At 47.2% G+C, this 25,174-nt stretch overlaps 1 protein-coding gene across 2 annotated transcripts in view; it reads right to left on the bottom strand.

The window, feature by feature from the left end:
* The window catches only part of LOC146185711 (nephronectin-like), a 31,885-nt gene that overhangs the window by 4,964 nt on the left and 1,747 nt on the right, over positions 1–25,174 (bottom strand). The window contains exons 2-4 of one of the 2 annotated variants that reach the window (XM_084606636.1): positions 23,875–23,970; positions 22,218–22,343; positions 20,568–20,738 (exon numbers count right to left, since the gene is read on the bottom strand). In XM_084606636.1, the coding sequence (XP_084462762.1) occupies positions 20,568–20,738; positions 22,218–22,343; positions 23,875–23,970 (393 nt within the window). The remainder of the gene's footprint in view (positions 1–20,567; positions 20,739–22,217; positions 22,344–23,874; positions 23,971–25,174) is intronic. The other variant, XM_084606637.1, reaches the window with a different exon arrangement.

The following is a 25,174-nucleotide window of genomic DNA, read 5'->3' as shown; positions in this document are numbered from 1 at the left end:
CGGAGAGAATGCATCGAAGAGCTGACAGCAGCGCCACAGCGGCGACCAGTGGCGGCGGCATGAACCGAAGGCGCGTTTTCTCCAAGCGGCGGAATGCGCGGTCGCGCCACCTCTCCCTTCTAGCCACCATACCGCCGTCTCTCACGGACGGCGCGAGTTGGTCGCCCAGCTTTGAGGTGTGACGTAACACAGAGGTCATGCGAAAGGTCATTTCATGTGCACCGCCGTAGCACCGCAAAGGCTTGAAAGTGAAAGTGGTATTGCTTTCGCAATAAAAATGGCTGTAGTTTAGCTTTAGTTAACACTGTTTGATAGCGAAAGCTTCACTGCCTTATAGGCCCACTGTCGAGCAGTGGCCGAGCTGCGGTTTCGCAATAATATTTGCACGTAGTGATCGGGGCGGTACGGTCAATGCTCCGTCGAGGACATTGAGAGCGACGTGATGCGTCGAAGTTCTCGTACCAGGTATGGCTTATTTCGTCAAGAGCTTGATGAGCTTGGATCGGAGGTCGATGATTGCCCGATGTTCGTTCAGAAAATCCATGCCCATAATCACATCGCGGGCACACTGCTGTAGGACGACAAGGCTGGTAGGGTATATGTACGTCCATTTACCGTAACCCTTGCTGTGCATCGTCCCGACGGTGTAATAAGGTTACCACCAGCGGTGCAGATTAGCGGGCCATCCCATCTAGTTGCCACTTTCTTGAGCTGGCCGGCGAAAGCTTCACTGATGACAGAGTAGTCAGCTCCGGTGTCTACTATAGGGCGATAACCGTGCGTCCGTCGACAGCAACGGCGAGGTCACTTCTTCGTGCCCTCGTATTGCATGTTGGCTTCGGTGTTCGATCTCTACTCCGTCGTTTGCTCAGGTCGCGGCCAGGGCACGCTGTTGTGAATTCACTGGGCGTCGGTGTTAGTTTAACGTGTGGTCGCGTGGTCGTCAATGTCCTCGTCGTGCGTGGCGGCGGGTATTGGTTGATACATCGTCACTCGTCGTCGGTGGTGGAGGATCTTCATTAGTTCGCCGTTTAGCAATCTCACCTCCAAAGGTTGCTGCCTTTAGTTCCCCTACGGGGGCTAAGGGACCTTCCTTGCATGTAAAAGCGGCCCGGCGATGCAAATTGGGCATTGTGCAGCGATGGGGAGCGTGACAGACGTCTTGGCGACGCGTGCTCTCCCCTGCGCAGGAAGTCGTCGGTTTCCTGTGGTCGCTCGACAGGACGGGGTCGTGGGGCGTCGACAGCGAAACCACGGAGGCCAATCCGCCTGTACGGGCAGTGACGAAGGATGTGCCCTGCCTCACCACAATGGAAGTAGAGCGGTCGGTTGTTAGACGTCCTCCAGGCACCGCATTTCCTGCGGCTTGGAGATTGTTGGCACTGACTTGGCGGGCGGGGGCTAAGGAGCGGCTTTCGGGAACGGGGTGGTAGCGATGAGGGCTTGGGAGGTCGCGTCGGGTTGCAGGACGACGTAATGCAGCAGCATAGTTCATCGCTGTTGCTTCTTGCACTGGAGCAGCCGGAGCCGTCGCTTGAGGAACGCCTATTGCCAGCTGGACTTCTTGACGGACGACGTCCGCGAACGTCGCCACCTGGGGTTGTTGGGATGATGGAGCAATCGGCGGAGCTCCTCTCGCACGATCTCCCGGATGAGGTCCCGAAGGCTCTGTCCGCTCGCAAGAGCGCTGCTGTAAAGGTTTGCGTAGACCAGTTCGAGTGGTCGTTCGTAGTGGCGCATCCAGGTGTCCAACGTCATCTCGATGGTAGATGCTTCGATTTCAAATTGCGCCACGGTTTTTGGCGGATTCCTGACAAACCTTGCAAAAAGTGACTCTTTAACCCTTCGCATTAAAAAATTCACCCTCTCACATTCGGTCATGTTGGGGTCGACGCAGTGAAAAAGGCGCTTCATCTCCTCAACGTAAACCAGGACAGGCTCATTTTGGGAGTTGAAGTCTTGAATGAAGTAGGGCCTGGGCTCGTTCTTTGCGGATGACACTTGCAAAAGCCATCAAAATTCAGTCTTGAAAATCTGCCAATCTTTCAAAGCTACCTCGTGATTCTCAAACCATATACGTGCAGATCCTTCAAGAGCAAAATATACCTGCTTCAGCTTCGCTTCGTCGTCCCAGGCGTTGAACGTTGCGCCACGCGTTCGAACAGGTCGAGCCAGTCTTCTGCATCCTTGTCCGGTCGTACTTGGCAGCAGGGGACTCACGGGGTTGGAAGAAAACCAAGGGTGCTTTCTGGTCGACGGGTGCATGCATCTTCGCCCGTCATGGTGTCGGGATTCAGCCTCTCCACTAGATGTCACGTAGTGGTGACAAGGCCGTAGACACCAAAGAAGACACAGGATTGATAGTACTGAAATTAACTCTTTATTGAGCTGACTTGCGCCCGCAAAAGAACTAAGCAACGCGGCGGTAGCGATAGCAACAAACGCGATTGTCGATCGTCGAACAAAGAATCTTCTGTCGCACACATCAACGCTTAACATACAAAAAATACAAAATTGATATGCGTGCCAGAATCACAGTGATAAGGCCGCATGCCGGCGGCTGCTAAAAAACAACAAATACAGTTTTGAAGATTTTGCGTCAATATACAAACATGTTTACAAGGAATACCTGCGCCGCACGTCTCCGTTGCCTGTATATATGCGTTAAACACGTGATCCTTGACGTCACAATCTTTAGTGCGTAGCACTTCTGCCCGCAATCACGGATTTCGCTGGTGGCGGTCCGACGCCTGCTCTCTCGGTATCTTTCTCTCTCCGTGAAGTTGAGGCATGAAGGGGATGGTGGCGAGGCGAAAGCGTTCTTGCTATGATGCTGTCCCTGTCGCTGTTTATGTACTGAATGTATGGATTATGAATTTTTTATTAATCTTTATACTGTACCTATTCAAGTACATGCGCATCATCTTCGCCCCGCTGCCGCAGAGCCGAACCACAAGTCATGCGTGGCAGCAGCAGCCGCCTATCTCTCCCCCGCCATCGGGCCGCTGCGCCGACGGCCTCCTCGCCTTCCTTCCTGCCGTGCACTTGCAGAAGTGAGGCGACTAGCCTCCCTGGCGCAGCGACGGGCCTAGACTCCCAGCAGGGCTCAACCCTAGTCCAGCGCAGCCTTCCACAGTGCTACCGCGTACTCCAGGCAACGGCGGCAATGTATCCTTTCAGAACTGCGGAACCCTCTCTTGTGGTTTGACCTCTAGCTGATTTCAAGGTGAAAACCGCATGGTCGCCTGCGGCTGCCCGAGGTAGTGTAGTGACGTTTTCGCTTCAAAAACTTCAAGTTGATGTGCACCAGCTGCCCACGGCGCGCCTTAGACGTCTTCCCTGTGCTCCATGAGTCACAACAGACATGGCGCCGTCCATCCGTACATATGCAAAGCTTGGTATCGCACGAGCTGCCCCCGTTGCTACAGCTCCCAAGTTCAGATTGCTCGCATTCTTGAAACACACACCCCTCTCTCCATTCTGGACGTATGGTAGCTCGTGCTCGCCCCATCCAGAAACATTAAGCAAATAACGAGTCGGTCCGCTGCTGTGATGCTGCTCTCTTTCTGAATCACTCTGCAGCTTATGGGGGTTACTCTTGAAATAACGCACGAAGGGAGGGATGGCTAGACGCGGTGTCGCTTTCTATCCCCAGTGCGCCAGCCAAAACAGACAGAGCTGTCACCCACAACCAGCGATGCGAGAAGTCGCCACTGCGGCGGGTTCGGGCCAGAGGGAACAAACACCGAGTTACGTACTAGAACAGGCTTTATTCTGCCCGAGTACACGGCAAAATGCAGCACTCAAATACAACCACCGTAGCAAGCGAACGCCCCGCTCGCGTACGGGGTTGAATTAAACCACCGAATGGGAAAGCACACGCAAGGAGGTGAGAGAAGCGTTCTGCTCGCCTGAAGTGGCTTCACGCTCACGGCCCGTAGTGGTAAGTGCGTTTACAATGACCAGGCGACGAAAGTGATGGCGGCAATCTCCCCGGCGGAAAATCAGAACCACGCACGTGCGTGATCAACCGCCGAAAAACACGAGAGAGTCTCGAGAGACGCCCTCGTCTTGGACTATGTAGAGTTCCTATATATGCTCCCGCAGGGATCTCCCTGCGGAGGTAACCTGCAACGCGGAGCTAACGCGGAGGTAACCTGCAGGTTAGGTGGGCGGCGGGTTCGCTCCGCGAGCTCGCCTTTTTTGTGGGCTAGATGACTCTGTCGACAAGAATGCTCGTCATCTCGGCTCATTCGTGCTGCTGCTACAAAAAATATAGAATTCCACCTAAATTATCCTGCTGCAAAGCGTTTCAATTGCTTGTGATTGTAATTATGTGCACATTGAAAAAATTGTCTTCAAGAACAGATTATTGTCAGTTTTTGCGTAAAACAGAAATGAAATAATATAATTAATAACTGGATTGAATAACACAGCACTTCGCAACAAACAATGTACAGGATAGAGCAAATGTTCAACCGTCACTTGCGTTCTCCCATGACTATTGTCAGAAATAACGAATTTACTCCACTTTAGACAATCACCAACGCTGCCAATAAGCAGAAAACGACTTTATAAGCATTTAGAAGGCTTTCAATATTGCATAAATTAATATGCAACTAAATTCAGCAAATACTAAATGGAACTTTTAACGCCTGCTCCTTAAAAGGGCAGCACTTCTATAGAATGAAAACATGCGTTAAGTTTTATGTTTATTTTTATATTTTAATTTACATAATGCAGTACATTTTAGTACCTAATATTTATAAAGTACTTAAGATTGTTTTTAGGAGAAATCGACAAATATCGAAGATGTAGTTTTTTAAATTCGAGTGGAAGTTGTCCATTTTTTATATTTTTGAACTTTGGCTGATTTCAAAGTATAATGCAGAAAGAATAAACAAGTCTAGAGCTTACATTTTTTGCATAAATAGAGAACTAGGCCTGAATAATATACGAAAATGTATCAGTGGCAACACTTATTGAGTCGTGCCAGAATTTTCAGCTGAATATCGACAATTTTCAATAGCGCTCACTCTTATAAGTATTTTTATAATTTTAAAGAATATAATGCAAAACTTTTTCAAGTAGTAATATTTCTTAGGTACTGAGTATTCTTGAGAGGGATGTTCATAAAAAATCGAAAATGTTGTGATTTCTTTTTTAAATGGAGTCAAATTTGCGCCTTTTTTGCTGTTTTCGAATCTTGGGCAAATTCAATGCGTTGTGGAGAACACACCTAGCGGTTTAGAGCTCCCCACTTCGCCTGACATTAAGGAAATGATCTTAATAATAAACAGAAAAAGATTTAATGCCAACACCATAGATTTAGTGATTAAAAAATATTGGACGACAAAATTTTAGTGCGCAAGCAGCAGAACTCCAAACTTGCTACTTCTTGAAATGGCGAAAACGGCGTTTGCCACATGTAGTGATATACGACTTCTTTCTTTCTTTCTTTTTTTTTTTTTGAGAAAGCTACGCAGTAACTCGCAAAACCAAGCTTCATTCCTTTGCGTCGAGACATTCGCCCACCACATATAAAAATTTCGCTTATGGCTACATTTAAGTAAAATTGAACAAAACCAATTGCGCATTATCGAGAACAAGAAGTCACGATTGCTCGAGAAGATGCGAAATGAAGCTAGCTCCCCCTACACAACGGAAAGAAGACAGTCGCATGAACAAGCGTACATTGCACTTTTTAATTACAGCCTATCACACTACAGTCACAGGAATGAATTTAGCTATTTTTCCCCCCTGGTTTTTATTATTTTTTATTCCTACTGCGGTTCACTTACACCCTTGTCAGGCGGGCTCGGGTGAAGTTCACTTTAATAGAATTTTGTCATGAGATGAGTCGGTATTTAGCAGGCTGCTGCTGCCCGAGGACATTTACTGACAGGCGCTGCAAGCGTTTTCCCCCTGAAATGAATTCTGCATGTGAGGTCACCTAACCCGGTCGCCATACATGCTTGCTGTGTCGATAACAATTATTAGCAACATTAAAACATTGCACAATGACGCTGGAGTACTACTAACGCGGTATTGTTAAATTATACTGTTAAAAAAACGAGTATTAAAATCACGATAACCGCAGTAAGCGAACAGCTTGTTACAGGGCCACATCCTTTTTATTTCTTTCTCTTTTTTTTTTTTTTTTTTTTGTCCTCGAGGTGCTGACCGTCCTTAAATCTGCGCCCTGGTAACACGTCAGTGACCCAACGCAATCTTTACCGAGTGACCTCGTGCGAAGGAATTTGGACTTATCCTTCGCCAGTCCTCCGCGCGCTTGCCTGCTGCGCAGGATAGAGACGAAGCTGTATAAAAATAAAACCAAAATAGGGTCATGCCTTGTCAGTCTGTACTCCAAGTTTTATCGCTACAGCGGTGCGATCCTCCACGGACGCCTCTGATGTCGCAGACAGAGGACTCATCCGTCGGCGTACATTTTCTAGCCTCGCCTGGTGATAAGATGACTACTATCGGACAAAAGTGGCCAAGGTCGGTACGAAATGCTGCGAATCCATAGAGGAGTCGCTGTTTGTGTCACTTTGCTAGGGCTTTCTTGTAAGTATCGAAGCGTGTTATCCCTATTACCATGCAAAAAAAAAAAAAAAAATTACACGGTCTCTTAAGATATCTCTTAAGAGGTGAGCGGCGAAAGCCTACTCTTCCTCCACTTATTCGCCTATTTCTCCTTCCTTTTTTCTTTTAGCCTCTCATTTTAATCACTACTAGTCATTGCTAACCAATATTAGTCGCTACAAATTGTCGTTAGATGTATTGGTCATTAAAAGTCATTAGGGATTACAAATCAATACTAGTCATTACTCAGCATTTTAGTCATTCTAATCGATTGTTATCGCTACAAGTCGTCGTTAGACATATTGGTCATTACAAGTCATTAGTAGTCATTTCAGTTATTACTGCTAGTTACTAAGCATTTTAGTCATTCTAATCAATTGTAGTCGTTACAATTCGTCGTTTGATATTAAATGTCATTTGTAGTCATTATAACTTCTACCAATATCTATTGTAACCTCTAGTAATCACTGTCTATCAGTGGATAATGTTTCCTTTTTCAATCTGACTTTAATTTGTCTTCATATGGCGGACATTTCCTGATGACGCGTCCGGCGGTCACGTTCAGCTGAAGCACCATGAGCCTTGATAAAAACGCCTCTGCTATGAAGAAGCCGCATTCTCATAATGAGCGTCCGATGCTTAACCACCGAAGCGGCACACGGGATTTTTTTTTTTTTTTTTTTTTCACTGTTGATGAATAGGGACGTTCATCAACTAACAAACTCCCGCCATTAAGTCATTTGGGTTTCGTCAGTGCCACAGGAAGATAAATAACTATAAAATTTTATTAGAAAACTGCGCTCTCACTCCACCAGTGTGGTAATACGACTTGTGGGACACCCTTCATAACTGTACATATAAGCATAAGCCCGTTCGAAGGTATGGGCATAGGGTAGTTGCGATGTACTGCTTATAGAGTCACCCCGGTGAACTTTTATTGTTAAGAAAAGTTGACTGAAGCTGTACGATCGCACAGCTAGCGGATCTGGTCCTGCAATGCTACATGGCATTTAGCGAAAGTTGCGTATGAAATGAAGAAAACATTACTCCAAAATTTATAATGTTTTAGACACGCTAGAAAAAATAAGGTACCGAGAGCCTTGTGTTAACGTTCGACCAAATAAAAATATATCTTTTCGTGCTGCGTGGGTATATAGCAGTAAATGCAGTGATTGGCGTTGCTCTGGCTAGGATACGATATTCAGCAGTCCGCACGGCGGTGGTGCCTCCTCATTGAGTCATATAGGAGTGCGCATCCTGTGCCACGCGCGTGGCATCGCCGCAGCGTATGATCAGCACCGGGGAATTGCGACATATATTCCTCTCAGCCAACCACGCTGGTGCGATGTGTATCGCTCAAGTGCAATTTCTCTCTTGAAAGTGGAGCCTCTCCGACCTAAGTGTGAGCTCCGTAATCAATAAAAAGCAAATGACACTGTCCCCTTGCGCCGGCGAGTTTCATCATCCAGTTGCAAGCCGTTGCCCAGCTTTCCACCCCGATCCACTTCGAACAGTTTAAAGCAGGCGTTCATGTATCCCGACGCAAGCGGTCTACTGTCAGGTGCAATATATCATGGAAAGAGAAGTGCTCCCTCCTCTTCAAGCTGCACGAGACACACCCACCTGCAGTCAGGCCGAATTAAACCGTTGGTTGAAAGTCAGTCACTTGAGTCCTCCAGCTCCAACGTACCAAGACATGGGACAACCTTCTGTCACATACGCTGTCATATTGATACATATGCGCTGTTTCTGTCGTCTATCTCTGTCTCGTCGCGGTTGATAGTGAGTTTAGGCTATTGAGGCTTTGTGTTGGCGTACGAAACAGTGACACCGCAAGCTCCGCGGAATGATATCATGGTATATACCAAATGATACATGACGTGATACGTGCGGTGATACAGCACGCATGAATCTCGGCCAATCGGGGAAAACAACCAAGAATTAAACCGCCTTTACTTCCAAGCAAGGCACGTATGCAAGTACACCCCCACCCCCCTCCTCCCCCGCTTCTTCCTCGAAATCAGGCTCACTCCCACTCTCCTTTAGAGCAATAGCGTTAAAAACAACTCCGGAGGTTTTTCGACATTCGAATATTCTGGTAACATTTTTACGGTAGGTATTCCACTCGCTTTGATGCATTGTACCGAATTCGGGCGCCGCGAGATAATTCATTCGCGCAATACTATTTTAAAATGTGTAGTTTTCATGGCTTCATTTAAGCCGATTTGTGCGGGCAACACTGCTTTTGTGACGTCACAAACATTGTATCCTCGTTACTGCCCACTCACCGCGTGATCATGAAATCTAAGGCCAGTATTTGGCTATCTTAGACATTTTATGTACTGCATCATGATTCCCGTACTTCATTTTCATCATCTCGTGCAAATGTTTTTCCAAAACTGTATGTGACGTCACCATTTTGTCAACTGGAGCGTCGTTTCTGGCCACGAAAAGTCTCGGTATCAATTTGCTGTTCTTTTTTTTTTTAATAGTTCTTGCAATTTTGAAAAACGGTTTTGTGCGTTAGAGTCAGGGCCCACCGATTAATGTAATGTAATAAAAAACTCAGGATGATAAAACACCTCCGAAGTTGCGCTTTAAAGGCCCCGTTCACCAGAAAATCTGGCTTTGGCGAAAAGTCTCGAACATTCCTCTAGTAGATGGGAGCTCGCAAGTGACATGGCTGGGCGCTGATTAGTCGGTGGGTTGTACGTTACACAGCTATATGACATGGCTGTTTGTATCAGCTGCCTACTTATAGTCCACAGATACACATTCGTACGGCTTCATTACTGCTGGGAATTATATTTACGTCGGATTGACGGTCTTTCATACTATGGTAGCTTACGACGCACTGTAGGCTAATGAGTGCGTGTGAGCCACTATAGAGGCAGCAATTAAGGGAGTTAGTGATTAAGCGAGTACTAAAATACATGCACGCGAAAAAGAATCCGCAAGAGTAGCCGCATGCGGTAGCCATGAACGCTGTCACGTCATGCCATTTTTTGAAGCGAAAGCTTCACTATGCCATGTAAAGCCAAGGTCGCCATGCGGATCCGAAGCCACTACTGCGCATGTGCCGAGCAACAGGTGCGCCGCGCGTGACATAAGAGTTTCGCTGCCGGCGACGACGCCACAGCCTCGCTGCGCCGAACAGTGCACCGCCGACTCCATGCACAGCGGCTGCGCGCGTTGCATGGTAGTTACAGATGCGACGTTCGTGACGTCAGATTTCCGCCACCGCCGACTCCACAGGCTCACTGTTCGCGTCGCACATGCGCAATAGCTACAGATGGTGCAATTACTCGGTCACTTATAAAGAGAGGATGAGAAGGATTCGCTTTTCAGATGAACGATGGATGAAGCAGTGGAAAGTCCGCGCGTATGCTGCAACCGGCGACTGCAGGAGGCCACGTCGACGGATCCTGAATTTGCGGTGTGGTGTAAGACGATCGTTGACAACGAGACTGAGAAGACAGATCTGGGGTAATCGCTGCATACATCTTAGCTAAGTGGGCGACCAAGAGAAGATAAACAAGCTGCTACAATAAAGAGCACATGTAAACGAATTCTGTTCAATCTCCTATTTATATCAATTCGGAAGGTGAGTTCTGACCTTGTTCTGTCAGAACTCACCTTCCGAAGCTGAGTTGATCTGAGCTTCGCCAACTGCAGGATCGACTGAAATTCAGGCAGCACGCGGTTGTGATCGCTATTCTTACTGTTGGCCCGCTCTTCGTCGATGGTAACCCTTTTCGAGGCGGAGTTGAGGCCCGGGGAAAGGAAGACATAGTCAGTGGTTGTGGCCCTACCACGAGCGAACCACATGAACTGTCCCTCATCGTGGATGCAGGTTTTCAAGCTCAAGCTGTAGATCCTCAGCCAGTTGTATGAGGAGCTTGCCATAGCCGTAGCCATCTAACTCGCTTAGCTGTCCATTGAAGTCGCCTATTACAAACAAAGAGAGAGACAGAGAACCTTTATTCGTCCAACAGAATGACTATCCCGCTCTTCGGGGGTTAGACCCGGAAAGTGGGACAGTCGCCTTAGTTACAGGCCGGTAGTTCTTGGACTCCGGCGGCATCTTCGGCCACTCGAACAATTTCTCTTTGGGCTCTTGGGTCTTAGCTTCGCAGAAGGGTCTCCCAGGTGTCTTTAGTTATATTTTTAGCCCTGCCTGGTGGCTTCGCACATTCTCATATTATGTGATCTCGAGATCCCCTTTCCTTACATAATGAACATAGGTCTGACTATTTCTGGTCATATATGGTTGACAAGAACTGGGTTCGGGTATGTATTTGTCTGTAGCTTTCTCCATGTTACTGCTTCCTCTTTGCCTAACGTGAGGTCTGGTGGTGGTAGGACCCTCCTGCTCAGTCTGTAGTGCATTGTTATTTCGCTATAGTTAATCAGGTCATTTTGTTTGCCTTGCTCCGGTGGCACTCCTCCAGCCCGATGTGTGAGATCTCGGGCTAGTTTGTGTGCCGCCTTGTTTTCGGACACTCCTGCGTGGGCTGGCGTCCAAACAAGGGTGACGTCTCTTTCTATTCGCTTTTGATCGAGGATTCTACCCGCGATCTTTGCTGTTACTCCAGCGGTTTAGCTCCTGATTGCGATATTGCTGTCACTGACTATGTATTTTGCCCCGGTCTGAGCAAGAGCCAGTGCAGCCTCTTCCGCTGTGTTTATCGGTTTTGTTTTAAGTTTTCCTTCTGCCCACGTGCATGCGTATTGACAGATACATTCCACAAGCTTCACATTTGCGTAACGGTTCGGGTAGACCGAAAGGTAAACCACGCCATATTGCACTAGGCATACCCAATAAGTCACCCGAAATCAACAAATGGTCGTTGTATGCATGCCTGCCAACTCAAACACTGTCTCCAGAGGACGCCGGCTCCCCAACATTTGCGCATGTTGTCCGTTCTATTATTTCCCGCCCACACACAGCCGGGATGCATGGAGGCTCTTCCATGTCGCGCAGGGGAGTCTCCAGTCTCGACACATGCGAAAATCGGCAGATCCACGTTTCGAGTGCCTTGTATACTTCTGCACATTTCTGAGCATTCCGGGCTCCATCCAAGCTCAGAAAACGCAACTTGCACAGCTTGCAGCTGGGCCGCTTCTTCCGCTGCCGACGTCAGTGGGTCTGACGTGTCCAGGGGTCCTCTTCACTAGTGATAGGGGTCTTGTCTCGGGGAGCGGGCACTTGAAATTCATGTTCATCAATGCCCTCTTCCCATCCTCACAGACCGATGATGCTGCTGTGCTGGGTGTCGGCCTCCTCCACATGTCGATCTGGGTAGCCGTGACTAGTCAGCAGATTGCCCGTGTGCACAGACACCTCTATGATGTATGCTAGATCGCCTTTTGCAAGTGTTAGCCCAATGATTATTCCGTTTCCTCGAGAGTTTCCATCGTCCTTTCTCGGATCACTGTCAGGCACACTCTCATCCCTCCTGCATGTTGCCCGAGTTGTGGTTTTGTGTGCGGGCGAGCATACGTTTCTTCTACGATGGCCACAGTGGTTCCTCTCTGTGTGGTAAGGCTATTCCTAAAAAGAACAATGGGCAGCCACTCCACCGAATCTGCTGACTTGATGGGCGTGTTCAGCCCTGTAGGTAATGACGTCTTTACGGAAATTCTCTGTCCCGCCCGTTCTGTTCAGAATGAGGAAGCGGTTCCCGGTCTTTCTGCACTATTTCTTTAGCTTGGCGTTGAGCAGTATCGCTGCTGCTCTGACTTCACCTCTGGGATAGAGCAGACGACCAGAGTTTCACGTAACCCCTTGTGAAATCGCGCACAATTAATGCTTCGAAATTCCACTGCATAGCCGATGGCTCTCATGCCGGGGGGGGGGGGGGGGGGGGTCTCACACCGGCCACGATAGTTGCCACCCTTCCCCCTGAATTAAGCTCACATTTTCACTACCTACCACCACCACTTCTTTCGGAGTGCTCAGAGGGGGGGGGGGGGGGGGGGGTCACAACTGCTTTCTTGATGATGACCTTTACGCTGGCCCCTGGCCCCTCTTGTTCTGCTTCACTTTACCTACGAAGTATGGGGCCCGTAGAAGCTCGCTTCGGATGTCCGAAGAGTTGCTGAGTATAGTGCCCGTTTATCTACGGAAGCTTCAGCTGTTGGGGGTGGTGCTCAGAGTGTAGGTCCAGCAGGCCATCCTGCGTATTCTCTTCTTGAGGCCTTGGGCGGTCAGTTTGGCGCTGTTTGAGATTTCGATGTGTCAATGCTACCTGTTTCGGGTAGGAACTGATTTCCTTTCGTCGACGGTCGGTTCGCATCTGCACTGGTCACCCCGGCCAGGTCGGCATCCTTAGGCCAATCCGCGTGCCGGCGCTGAGATGCGGAGGGAATTACCTCACCTGCTGTTGCGTCACCATGCATGGCATCCACTATGTGATAATGTCATAAACATGGTGGTAAGCCACTTTGGCTTACATGGGTGGTGATGTCACGAATGCGTCCGGCTGACCTGGTGGCCACTTGTGACTGACGTCGCATCTATGGTGGCGCGCCGTCTTGACCCCCATGGAGGACACTCCTTGGCTACCACTTCAGCTTACATGAGGATGGTAACGTGATTGCAATGATGCAACACTCGATTGCAATGCTATAACATATGGTCACATACTCGGCCCCCATTTTGAATCGAGGACGGACACGAAATGTACAAATGCAAGTAGTAGGACCAAACGCTGTTAAAAATCACGAGCATGGCACTGGCATCTGATATAGCCGCGCACTGATTGGACGTGTAGGGCTGACTTATGCTACGTTTGGCAGGAGCTGCCCACTCGGGCCTCTCCTTTCATACCGCGATATCAAAATCGGCCTGCCAGGACCCTTGCATTCATAGCCACACAGGCTTGGTTAAAGCGGAGCTTTATATGTCGTGTGGTAGCATACGCTATCGCGTCATGTCCTTAAAGGCGGAGCTTAAGTGCACTCCATAATTTTCCTTGAATAATACTGGTAAACTGCCATTCATTACTTCAGTTCATACCAAATGCATGCACCCCACCCTATATTCTCATCGTCATAATCATACGCAGCCTTCCGGATTTTTAACAATATTGCACGAACGTAGACTGTCCCGTACTGCTGCGCCGGGAGGAGAGGAGAGAATGCGAGGACGAGGGTACGGCCGCATCTAGAGTCGCTGAGAGAGCGTCATATGGTAGGCTGTTCGAATTAATGTCAGGCATCCTGTTACTATAGGCTGTTACAAAAGCTGCGATAAAGATTTTTTTTTTTCGATGAACATAGCTCGGGTGATGATCAAGCATGCCCTCTTGAGGCTTTGCAACGATTACAAGTTATTTCTTAATAACTTGTAATCGTTACGAAGGAATAACTGTTTAGTACCCTCGGCATTAATGCATTAGTTTGTTATAAGGAAAGAAAGGAGCTAACATCTTATTTAATAAGAAAGGGGATGCTAAGGACCTGACAAATTGGAAACCAGTTAGCTAATTATCCATTACATACAATGTATTTACCAAGGTAATCGCTATCAGAATCAGGACAACCTTAGATTTCAGTCAACCAAAGGATCAAGCAGGTTTTCGGAAAGTGTACTCTACCATCTATCATGTCTACACTATCAACCAGATGACAGAAAAATGTTTGGAATATAACCAACACCTAGACATAACATTCATTGATTACGAAAAATGATTTGACTCAGTCGAAACCTCGACAGTCATGCAGGTATTGTGAAATCAGAGGGCAGATGAGCCCTATGCTCAAGTGCTTGAATATATCTATATATTGGCTGCCCCAGCAACCATGCATAGTTATACATAAAGAAAACAATAAAATTCCCATAAGGAGATACGATCTCTTCAGTACTATTCATTGCTTGCTTAGAAGTATTCAGAGACTTCGGAATGGGAGCAATTAGGGATAAGGGTTGATGGAGAATAACACAGAAATCTGCGATTCGCTGATGGCATTGCCTTGCTAAGTAACTCAAGGGACGAATTGCAAAGAGTGATTGATGACCTAGACAGGAAAAGCAGAAAGGTAAGCCTAAGAATTAAAATGCAGAAGACTAAGCAATGTTCAACAGCCTCGGAAAGGAACAACAGAATACAATAGGTAACGAAGCACTAGAACTTGTGTGGTAACCGCAGAAACGGACCAAGAAAGGAAAATAACTAGTATAAGGTAAGGATAGGGCGCATTTGGCAAGTACTCGCAAATTATGATTAGCCTACCGGCATCACTCAAGAGGAAAGTATGTAACAGTCGCATCTTACCGGTACTCCCCTATGGGGCTGAAATGTGGAGACCAACGAAAAGGGTCTACATAAGTTGAGGACAGCGAGAGAGCTATGGAACTGAAAATGGTAAGTGTAACGGTAAGGGATACGCGTGCAGAGTGGGTCACAGAAATAACTCGTCTGGAGGAAATCAAGAAGAAGAAATACATGACCTTGGCGGGGCACCTAATGCGAAGACATGATAACCGATCGTCGCTATGGGTAACGAATTGGATTCCAAGAGAAGGAAACGAAGAAGAAGGTGGCAGAAATCTAGGAGGGCAGACGAAGTTAAGAAGCTTGCCGGGCGCATGCAAGTGAATGCTGCTAGCAAAGGACCTGGTTAATTGGAGGAATGTGGGAGAGGAATTCGCTCTGCATGCAGTGAGTATAATCCGGCTGCTGCTGCTGATGATGATGACGACAATGGAAGCGATTACTTATAACACCCATGACATGCGGCTTCAAAATAAAGCTGCATGACTTTAACAGAAACCTCGTATATAGTTGGAGAAAATGTAGCCCTGGTATGGCTTTCTAATCGGGGACCATCGCAAATCGGGGGTAGTCGAGCTATTTACTGAGCTACTGAGTTCTGAGTGGATTGCCCGTTTTCCAACTGCTGCCGTTGGTAGGAGCCAGGTGAAGAGAATCATTTCCGCTTGTACCAGAGGCGATGGAGAATTACTTAGCGAAAATCAATAAAAGAAGTGATCAAGGATGGCCGGAACACGAATATAATCAGACGAAGATGACAATGAATTTTTGTGGCGCAAGGACAGCTTTTGCTAAAAACATCATGACACAAGGAGAAGGGGATGAAAAGAACCAGAAAGAATTAGAATAGATCAGTGAGTGAAAGATAATGGAATAAGAATTAAAGGAGTCAAAGAAGCCATCACATTACCTTCCTTCGCAACAATCCAATCTATCGCCCCAATTTTATATTACCCAGTCCCCCTCCGTAGTTTCTTCGCCGTGTGCGCCGTGTGCGCATGTTTAACCTTGGACCGAGGGGAAGCCACGTGGCAGCTATGACGTCACTCAGCCGCCGCGCGCCGCCGCTGAAACCGAGGTAACCGTGCGCTCACCTCTGCTTGCCAAGTCGCGTGTCAGCCATGACGTCACTCAACCACAGCCACGATGCAGGAGCCGTTGCGTAACCTTGGACCGAGGAGAAGCCACGTGGCAGCTATGACGTCACTCAGCCGCCGCGCGCCGCCGCTGAAACCGAGGTAACCGAGGTAACCGTGCGCTCACCTCTGCTTGCCAAGTCGCGTGTCAGCCATGACGTCACTCAACCACAGCCACGATGCAGGAGTATACTATTTGTTCTAGTTTCGTCATCCTATCAGCGATGCCGCTTAGCGCTACAAGGATTTGGTCTATCGACCCCTTTATGTCGCCCAAGGCGTTAAACCTGTTATTAATTTCTTGCATTTGTGCATCTATTCGAACCGAAATAAGAAAGAGAACGCTACCATATGGCAATGGAATTGCCGGGGGTACCGACGTAAAAGGGCACTACTGCAGCAGCACCTAGAAAATCTAGACGACAAACCGATTGCTATAGCACTGCAGGAGACTGGAGGTTATCAAGTCAAATTGACCGGATACCAAAGTTTTTGCAGCAATCTGGGAGAAAAATGCAGGGTGGCCACGCTGGTCAAGAGAAACATAGCAACCTTAGAGCACGATGTTAGCACTGGAAGCATAGAAGCAGTCTTGGTAGAAATGATAACAGGGCGGAAGAAAGCAAAAAGTATCTTTTTGCTTAACATTTATAGCAGCCCAAGACAAAAGAAAACCAAATTCGGAACGATATTCAAGAAAGCCATCAAATTGGCCGGGTTGAACCCGCTGGTGATAGTGGGAGACTTTAATGCGGCGCATCAGGAGTGGGGGTATGTAAGGCAGGACCTAAAAGATAGACTTGTCCTGGAAGAGTCCCAAACTCTTGGCTTAACCTTACACACAGACCCGTGTGCGCCCACTAGAGTCGGCGGCAGTGTAACCAGAGACACGGCGCCAGACCTCACTTTCAGTAAAAATGCTAGTAAAGTCGAGTGGATCAACACCATGGAGAACCTGGGCAGTGATCACTACATAATAGCCACCAAAGTGGGAGAAGGGGTGAAACTGAGGAAGATCAAAAAGACCAAAATAACGGAGTGGGATAAATTTCGAGCAATTCGGGGAGACCACGGAATTGAAGAAATTGAGGATATAAATACCTAGGCTAAACAGCTTAGAGAGGATGCTAAGAGCGCGGAAATGGCTGCCGAAGGGGAAGACACGCGCGAAATAATGGACAGCAAACTAATGAGTATGTGGAAGGAGAAGGAGAGACTTGGAAAAAAACTGAAATCCCAAAAATGGAACAGAAACCTAAGAAGAACGCTAGCCAGGCATATGAAAGACATGGAAACCTACGCGATAAAACTTAACGAGCAAAACTGGTGCAGCACGTGTGACGAAATGGATAGGAATATGAGCTTAGCCAAAACGTGGAACCTACTGAGGCACCTCCTAGACCCGAACAAATCAAAACAGACAGCTAGCATCAACCAAGTGAAGGCGAGACACGCTTTCCATGGGACGGATAAGCAACTAATGGAGAGACTCAAAGAAATATACATAGGAGAAACAACAGAAATTAAACAAGCGGAATATGGGGGTCCAGAGAATGGCAAACTAGATGCAGATATCACGATAGCAGAAGTCAGAGCAGCTATTGCGGGGTTAAGAACTCGCTCGGCCTCTGGACCAGATAAGATATCAAATGTCATGCTTAGAAATCTAGATGAAGGATCGGTGGAAGCAATCACACGATACATAAACAAAGTATGGAAAGAAAGTAAATTACCGGACGAATGGAAAAAGGCAGAAGTGATTCTCATTCCTAAGCCGGGGAAAGAACCAAAGTTAGAAAACCTAAGACCAATCTCTCTGACATCGTGTGTGGGGAAGCTCATGGAACACGTAGTGCAAGCGAGATTAACAAAATACATGGAGGATGAAAACCTATGGCCGCATGAGATGGTAGGGTTCAGACCTAAGCTTAGCACGCAGGACATAATGCTCAGACTAAGACATGATATCATAGACAAGAAAGGGCTAAACACTAAGGTGATCCTAGGCCTAGACCTCACGAAGGCCTTCGATAATATCAGACATGACGCGGTACTAAAAGGTCTTGAGGAGGTAAACGTAGGCAAAAGAACATACAATTACATTAAGAACTTTCTTCAGGGCAGAAGGGCGGTGATTAAATTTCAGGACGCAGAGTCTCCCAGCATAAGGCTAGGCAGCAAAGGAACCCCTCAAGGTGCCGTGTTATCTCCATTTCTATTCAACATAGCAATGAGAGGCCTCCCAGCTAAGCTGAATGAGATCTCTGGAATAAAGTTCAGTATGTATGCTGACGATATAAACATCTGGATGAACAATGGAAGTGATGCAGAAATTGAGTGGAGCCTGCAGAGAGCTGCAGACGCCGTGGTGAAGTATGCAGCCGACAGAGGACTAACATGCTCACCGCAGAAGTCGGAGCTCTTTAGGTACAACACCAACAGCAGAGACAAAAAGCCAATAAACATCAAAGTGGTAGTAGAGGGCCTAGAGGTGCCGCAGGTCGAAGAGATGAGGGTCCTGGGTATGGTTATCAATCATAAAGGCAACAATACCAATACCATAAAGAAATTAGCAACATATGCGGATCAAGTGCCAGGCATATTCAGAAGGATAGCAGTAAAAGGGAGAGGCCTAAAAGAGAGAAGCCTCCTAAGAATATCACAGGCGTACATAACAAGCAGAATCTGCTATGCAACGCCGTACTTAAATATGAACAAAGAGAACATAGATAAACTAGACAGGATACTGAGGAAATGTGCCAAGAGGGCTCTGGGACTTCCCATATCCACATCAACGGAACGTCTTGAGAAAATGGGTATCCACAACAGATGGGCCGAGCTAGCTGAGGGAGTTAGAATAGCTCAGCTAGAGCGACTTAGCCAATCTGAAACAGGAAGAAAAATACTAGAATGGATAGACATCAAACCGGGATACACTGCCCATAAGACAGTGGATATCCCGGAAGAGATAAGAGCCAGGATACGTGTCCCGCCTATGCCAAAAAATATGCACCCCGAATATAACAAAGAGAGGCGCGGGCATAGAGCCAGAGCCTACGAGAAAAGAATGGGAGAACAACCAGCAGAACAAGTGGCCTACGTAGATGCTGCATGTGGACGGCAAGGAGCAGCCGTATCCGCAGTAGTCGACGGAACAGGAGCACCTGTAGTATCGGCTTCAAGCCGCACGAGAGACGCCAACGCGGCGGAGGAATTGGCAGTAGCGCTTGCTTGTGTCGGTACCAAGGCTAAATTCATACTATGCGATAGCAAAAATGCGGTCAGAAATTTTGGGAAGGGAAGAATATCAGAAGCTAAACGAGTCCTCGAATCGAGGCCGCTTGAGCGCAACGTGGAAATTATATGGATACCAGCACATGAATCCATTGCAGGGAATGAGGCTGCTCACGAGTTTGCCCGAGCTCTCTATCACCGGGCGGCTGCCGAGCAGCCCTCTTGCATGGATGTAAAAGATAGCCTAATCTCGTATAAAGAGGTTACAGAGCACTATAAACTAAGCAGAAGGGTCTATCCGCCGCCAGACCGTTCCCTCGGAAACGGGGAGGCAATTGCATGGAGGAGGCTACAAGGGGGCAATCATATTAGTCCCTTTTGGGTATATGCAACAATTTCAAAAGATGAAAAGGATCCACATTGCATAACATGTGGGAGATGGGGCACTCTAGATCATATTATTTGGGAATGTAACAACAGCCCAGGAGCTAAAGAAAATATAGATAGAGACGCCTGGGAGACCCTGCTGCGAAGCGAGGACCCCGTTCAGCAGCAGCAAGCCATCCGCCTGGCGGCTGAGGCCGTGAAGCAACAATGTATATTCACCAGACCTTAGTTCGCGAGGCTCCTGAGTAAGGCTCCATCAGGCCTGCGTGCCGGGGAGTCCGAAACGGAGCTTCTTCTCGGTGGAAATAAAGGTTTTTACAACAACAACAACGATGCAGGAGCCGTTGCGTGGCGCTCGCTGTCTAGGTCTAGTAACGTTGGTCCAGGTATCCTTCGCTGCCTCTTGGCACCCTCTTAGCCGGTGCCAATGGATCGCAACAGCTCTCAACGATTTAACGGCAGCAGTCGCCATGGATGATCCAGGCGAGACGCCTCGTGAACTGTCTGCGCCTCAGAGGTTGCGAAGACGATAGGCCTAATCCGATCATCCAGTGGAAGTAGCTGGCCAAGAGACTGCCGCACAGAGAAGAGAGGCGGATCGAGCAAAATGTGGCGCTGCTTTCGCTTTGATTAGCAGCGTTAAACATTTGCCTTTTTTTTTTTTTTACCATGACTTCATACTAGACATCCGAGGCATAAAAGCGCCTCGAGAAAATGTTGCCTTCTAGTCATAAATCGGAGAAGCCAGTCGGCCTCTCAGATTCAAAAGTGAGAAATGGAGGGGTGTTGGGTTCTCAAAGGCCGCGTTTTGGTCGACCGATTGTCGTCGTCGGAGGCCATATATCTTGTCTACCCTCTCATCGTCCACGTGTTCTTTTTTTTTTTTTTTTTTCGGTGAGCTAGAACTGTGTTTCACTATGCAATCGTCGTGCAAGCGACTCACGGACGCAGAGGTGAGCCTGTAGCTGGAAACCTGGCATGCAGTCGCAGCGGAAGGAGCCGTACAGGTTGGTGCACACGCTGAAGCGTCCGCAGGGCCTCCCCAGGCACTCGTTCACGTCTTCCAGGCACGCGGGTCCCGAGAAGGCGGGGGTACACAGGCACTCCACGGTGCCTGCATTTGTCCTCTGCTTTTGCATACTGGGATTTGCACACACACACACACACACACACACACACACACACACACACACACACACACACACACACACACACACACACACACACACACACACACACACACACACACACACACACACACACACACACACACACACACACACACACACACACACACACACACACACACACACACACACACACACACACACACACACACACACACACACACACACACACACACACACACACACACACACACACACACACACACACACACACACACACACACACACACACACACACACACACACACACACACACACACACACACACACACACACACACACACACACACACACACACACACACACACACACACACACACACACACACACACACACACACACACACACCACTGGCGTGATGAAGCTTTTTAATGTGCGTATTATCTTTTCAATCCGACAGAACGGTTGCGTAAATGGTATCTGAATTAGTGATAATAGCAGCTGTTTTTCAATACGATCTATGACTTCTGCATTAGCATTTCTTGGTAAGTAAATGAAAGCTAGCTAATCAGTTCTGATTAATAATCTTTGGAAAACTAAAGATACACAGCAGACTAATTACGCGATGATATATATTAGAACGTTAGGACAAACTTGGCTGTTCATTTTCATAGTTTATTTTTCCAACAAGCAGCGCAGGAGGAACAGAGAAGGTGAAGTGGCGCTTCGTTATTGACTGAAGGCGCTGAGGCGGTGCACACAGTGCGTTTTTTAAAAGCGCGCGTCATTGTTGAGCCATAATGTCGAAAGTATTTGCGCTTTCGCAAATCTCAAAACTGCTATGGCTATAATACGAGTAGCCGGCTTATTTAATCAGTTTATTAATAGTTCGCATTATACTCTTGTTTTATGATGTCCGCCAGAGCTGGCACATTTGCCCTGCGGAAGCCGGCTTCATATATCAAAAAGCTCCTTGTTAAACATTATTAAAATAAAATAGATAAATTGATATTTGGGAAAAGGAAGACGAAGCATCTGTCACGTTTCTCTATGGACACCTGAAGCGCGCCCTAAAGGAAATGATGAAGGTGGGGCGGGCCGCTGTGGTCGCGTTTCAATGGGGCGAATTATTCACCGACTCCTTGGAACATCTGATATACTCGCATGAGGGGTTACTACATTCACGGGTATCTTCGTTTCTATCCGCGTAACAATTGTGATCCCTTCATCCTGCAAATTCTCTCTGCCCCAGCCGATTGTAGCCATGCGGCTAACTGCAGTAGTTAAAAAATAATTATCACAATACTGATATGTTGCACACCCATTACCCCCCCCCCCCTCCCACCTAAAAAAAGATAATAAAAGATAATAAAAATGAGCGGCGGGCGAGCGTTTATTGGCCTGTGACTCCCCTTATGTCTGAAAACGACATGAGCAGAATTAACATGAGGTGTACGGGCGTTTACCGTTTTCCCCGTGTATGCAAGTGCCGCCGTTGGCACAGCAGTCAGCTGGAGTGGCCCAGGTGTTCATGTAAGGTACAACAAATCGCATCGCTTCCAGAGGAATGTCTCCCTCCCGCACTGGAATACCTGCACGGAAGTGTTCAACGTTAACACATGTATGCGTGCGTGAGTATGCAGTGAATGATGACTTCAGGCCATCCTGTGACGATACGTACTCATTTAAATTTATCCATACTTCCACCACAAATGCTCTAACAAGACTATAAATAACAACGTTTTCAGTACCTACATTGATGACAAAACGGGATCCCTCTCCGCTTTTTCACTGCCCCCATGACCCGCATCCATCGCGATTTGGGGGTTGTCGTACCTTTGCTTTCCTCAATGCCATTTTTTTAAGGCGATAGCCTTAAATATTTATTTTTCAAGGTGGTGTCGTGGGGTACAGAAAAACGGAGCGGGCAGCGCCGGAGAGTGAGCGAAGGGAAAGAGAAACAAACGCCGAAGAAGGCTCTGAGAAAGACAGACGGAGCCTATTTACTAAATCTTTAAAACGCGCGCAAGAGAAATAGGTATCCCATCGTCTCCGAGAGGATAATTTTTCAGTTAGATTCATTAGCACCTAATATATCGGCGAACTAAAATTATGCTCCTCCCTCCCCCTCAATAAAGGGCAGCCAGCGCGCAAGAAAAATGAAAAAGAAAAAAGTCGTGACGGCGGTCCACCACTCTTCGCCCTGCCAGCGTCACTTGGGAGCGTCCAGTGAGAGGTCGCACCAATCAAGGCTCGACATTCCAGCCTCGACGACGTCATTGGGATAAGAGCGCGTGTGCTCGTGTCGCCCTAATCTGTTGCGAGAGGTTGCCAAGATAATTTTCTTTAATTATTTGTAAATTATGGGCTCTATACGCAAAGTGTTTAAATTTTACTCGAATATTTACGAAGACGGTACCTTTATGTATTTCTTGCATTAGGCTCAAATGGAGTCGGCGAATCCCCAACTTACACACACACATAAAAAGAACGCCCCGTGCAAAGCGACGGCCACGCCGCTGATGGCGGAGTGGATAAGTAAATCCGGGAGTGGAGCCGGCCGCGTCGTCTGCTAGCCGTGTATTTCAAAAAAAAAGTATCATGGTTATTCCAGGTTCTACAGTGATTGATGATCGGTTGGTGTGATAGGCAAGTTAAAGAAATCATTGCATTTAATTGATGAAATGATGAATTAAAGAAATGAAAATGCAGGAATTGGAAAAGAGAAATCGAAAGTGTCAAAATGCTCAGAATGAAATGCAGATGCTTTATGACGCTAATTAGGAAAATTTAAAGCTGTAATTCAATAAAATACTTTAAATAATTAAAATTGTTCAAATGTGTCAAACTGAAAAGCCATTGTTTGCTGATGCCAAGTTCAGTGTATAAAAATTAAAATATAGAAATAACAAAATAAAAATAACAAAAATAAGAGTAATAAAAAGTAAAAAAAAAACATCGTCCTTGTGTGTGAAACCACAGTTCTTGTGAAACGCTAGCTATCGCGTCATGCCCTCAAGTGTCCCTATAACTTTTTTTTTTTCCGCGAGGGCGGTGTACTCGCAGCGCATTAGGGAAAGAAGCAAATAATGCAATGTATGCATATTAAAATGTGCATCTCACCTAATGTTTTTGCAGGAGCCCCCGTTCTCTTGCTTGTAGCCTCATTCGAATCTATCTTGTATGGAAACGTGAGGACTCCGAGAAGCAGCAGACTGACTGAAATAAATAGGACGATGGCAACGAATAAATGTTATGGCTATTACAAAGTAATGCATCAATGGAGCGACTGATGTGGACAATGACAAGACTCAAGGGAAGTTGGGTGCTTTAATTTAGGAACAGCGCTCAGGATATAACAGCCGACTGGAAAATTGAGACGCTTCAGAGTTCCAGTATATATCCTCAGACTGTCAGAAGAAAAAATAACGCCGACCGAAAGGTTGTTGTAAAGACTGCGACACACTTACGCTTCATCATTTTTTTTTTCTCAGTGAACAAGGCTTCCGTACGAAGCCGAAACGCCATTAACATCTTTTTTTTTTTTTTTTTTCCCTATTGTAGTGCGCGTGATCCTGATTTGACCGGGATGCCTCTGCCTTTCGCAGTGCTGCAAACATCTTCTGAGACGAAGTATAGATTTTATCGTCGGGCTGTTTACAGCGCCAGAGTACAGGTGCGCACCAGCCGAAATTCAGAGCTCGAGCCTGCTCGGTTCTGTTGCGAGCTGCCCGGCCCGATAGTAAAAGGGCCAGAGCCCAACCCAGCCATGTGCTCATATTTAAGGCCCGGGTCCGCCCAACCTGCTATATTGCAGTTGAAGCGATGATAACGAAACAACTTCAGAATAATGAGTTCATTTAAGATCCTGAAATGTTGCGTCATCACGTTTAAGATGATGACAAATAGAATCATTTTTCTAATGTATTATGCAAAAACGATAGGTTCTGTATTGGTGAAGTCATGAGATATTTTTGGCAATCCTGGATCATGAATCCGACGCGCTCAAGTCTGTTTCGCTGCTTTAACTTGCGGCTGGAATGGCTAACACGTCCTTCTCAAGCAATCAAGATTTGAGTGCATGGCTTCCTTGCTCCTCCAAAAATGGAAAATAAAAGCATATTAATTGGCTTTCTAGGCAAGGAGTTGATTCTGTGAACAAGTACGCGGTGAGCTCGTCTCGCTCACCGTGTGCTTTTCATGGGACCAGCAAGGCTCTGTCGATGCATCGCCTGCGCTGGGAAACGCGGAAACAAGGTATGCTTTCACTATAGTGCTTCCACCGAGGCTATATGGCTATTTGTTTAACCTACACCAGCTACACCAGTGTAGGAAATCTCCATACCTACAATGGATTTTTGATGCACTGACAGAAGAGATGCGTGAAGGCGACAGCATGACGCGAATCCAGGAAGGATATCTA

This window comes from Amblyomma maculatum, chromosome 6 (assembly GCF_055883805.1).
Source record: "Amblyomma maculatum isolate TAMU_Amacu chromosome 6, ASM5588380v1, whole genome shotgun sequence".
In the NCBI taxonomy this organism is placed as follows: Eukaryota; Metazoa; Arthropoda; class Arachnida; order Ixodida; family Ixodidae; genus Amblyomma; species Amblyomma maculatum.
The sequence above is the reverse complement of the archived record's forward strand: the minus strand, read 5'-3'. Positions and strand labels throughout refer to the sequence as shown.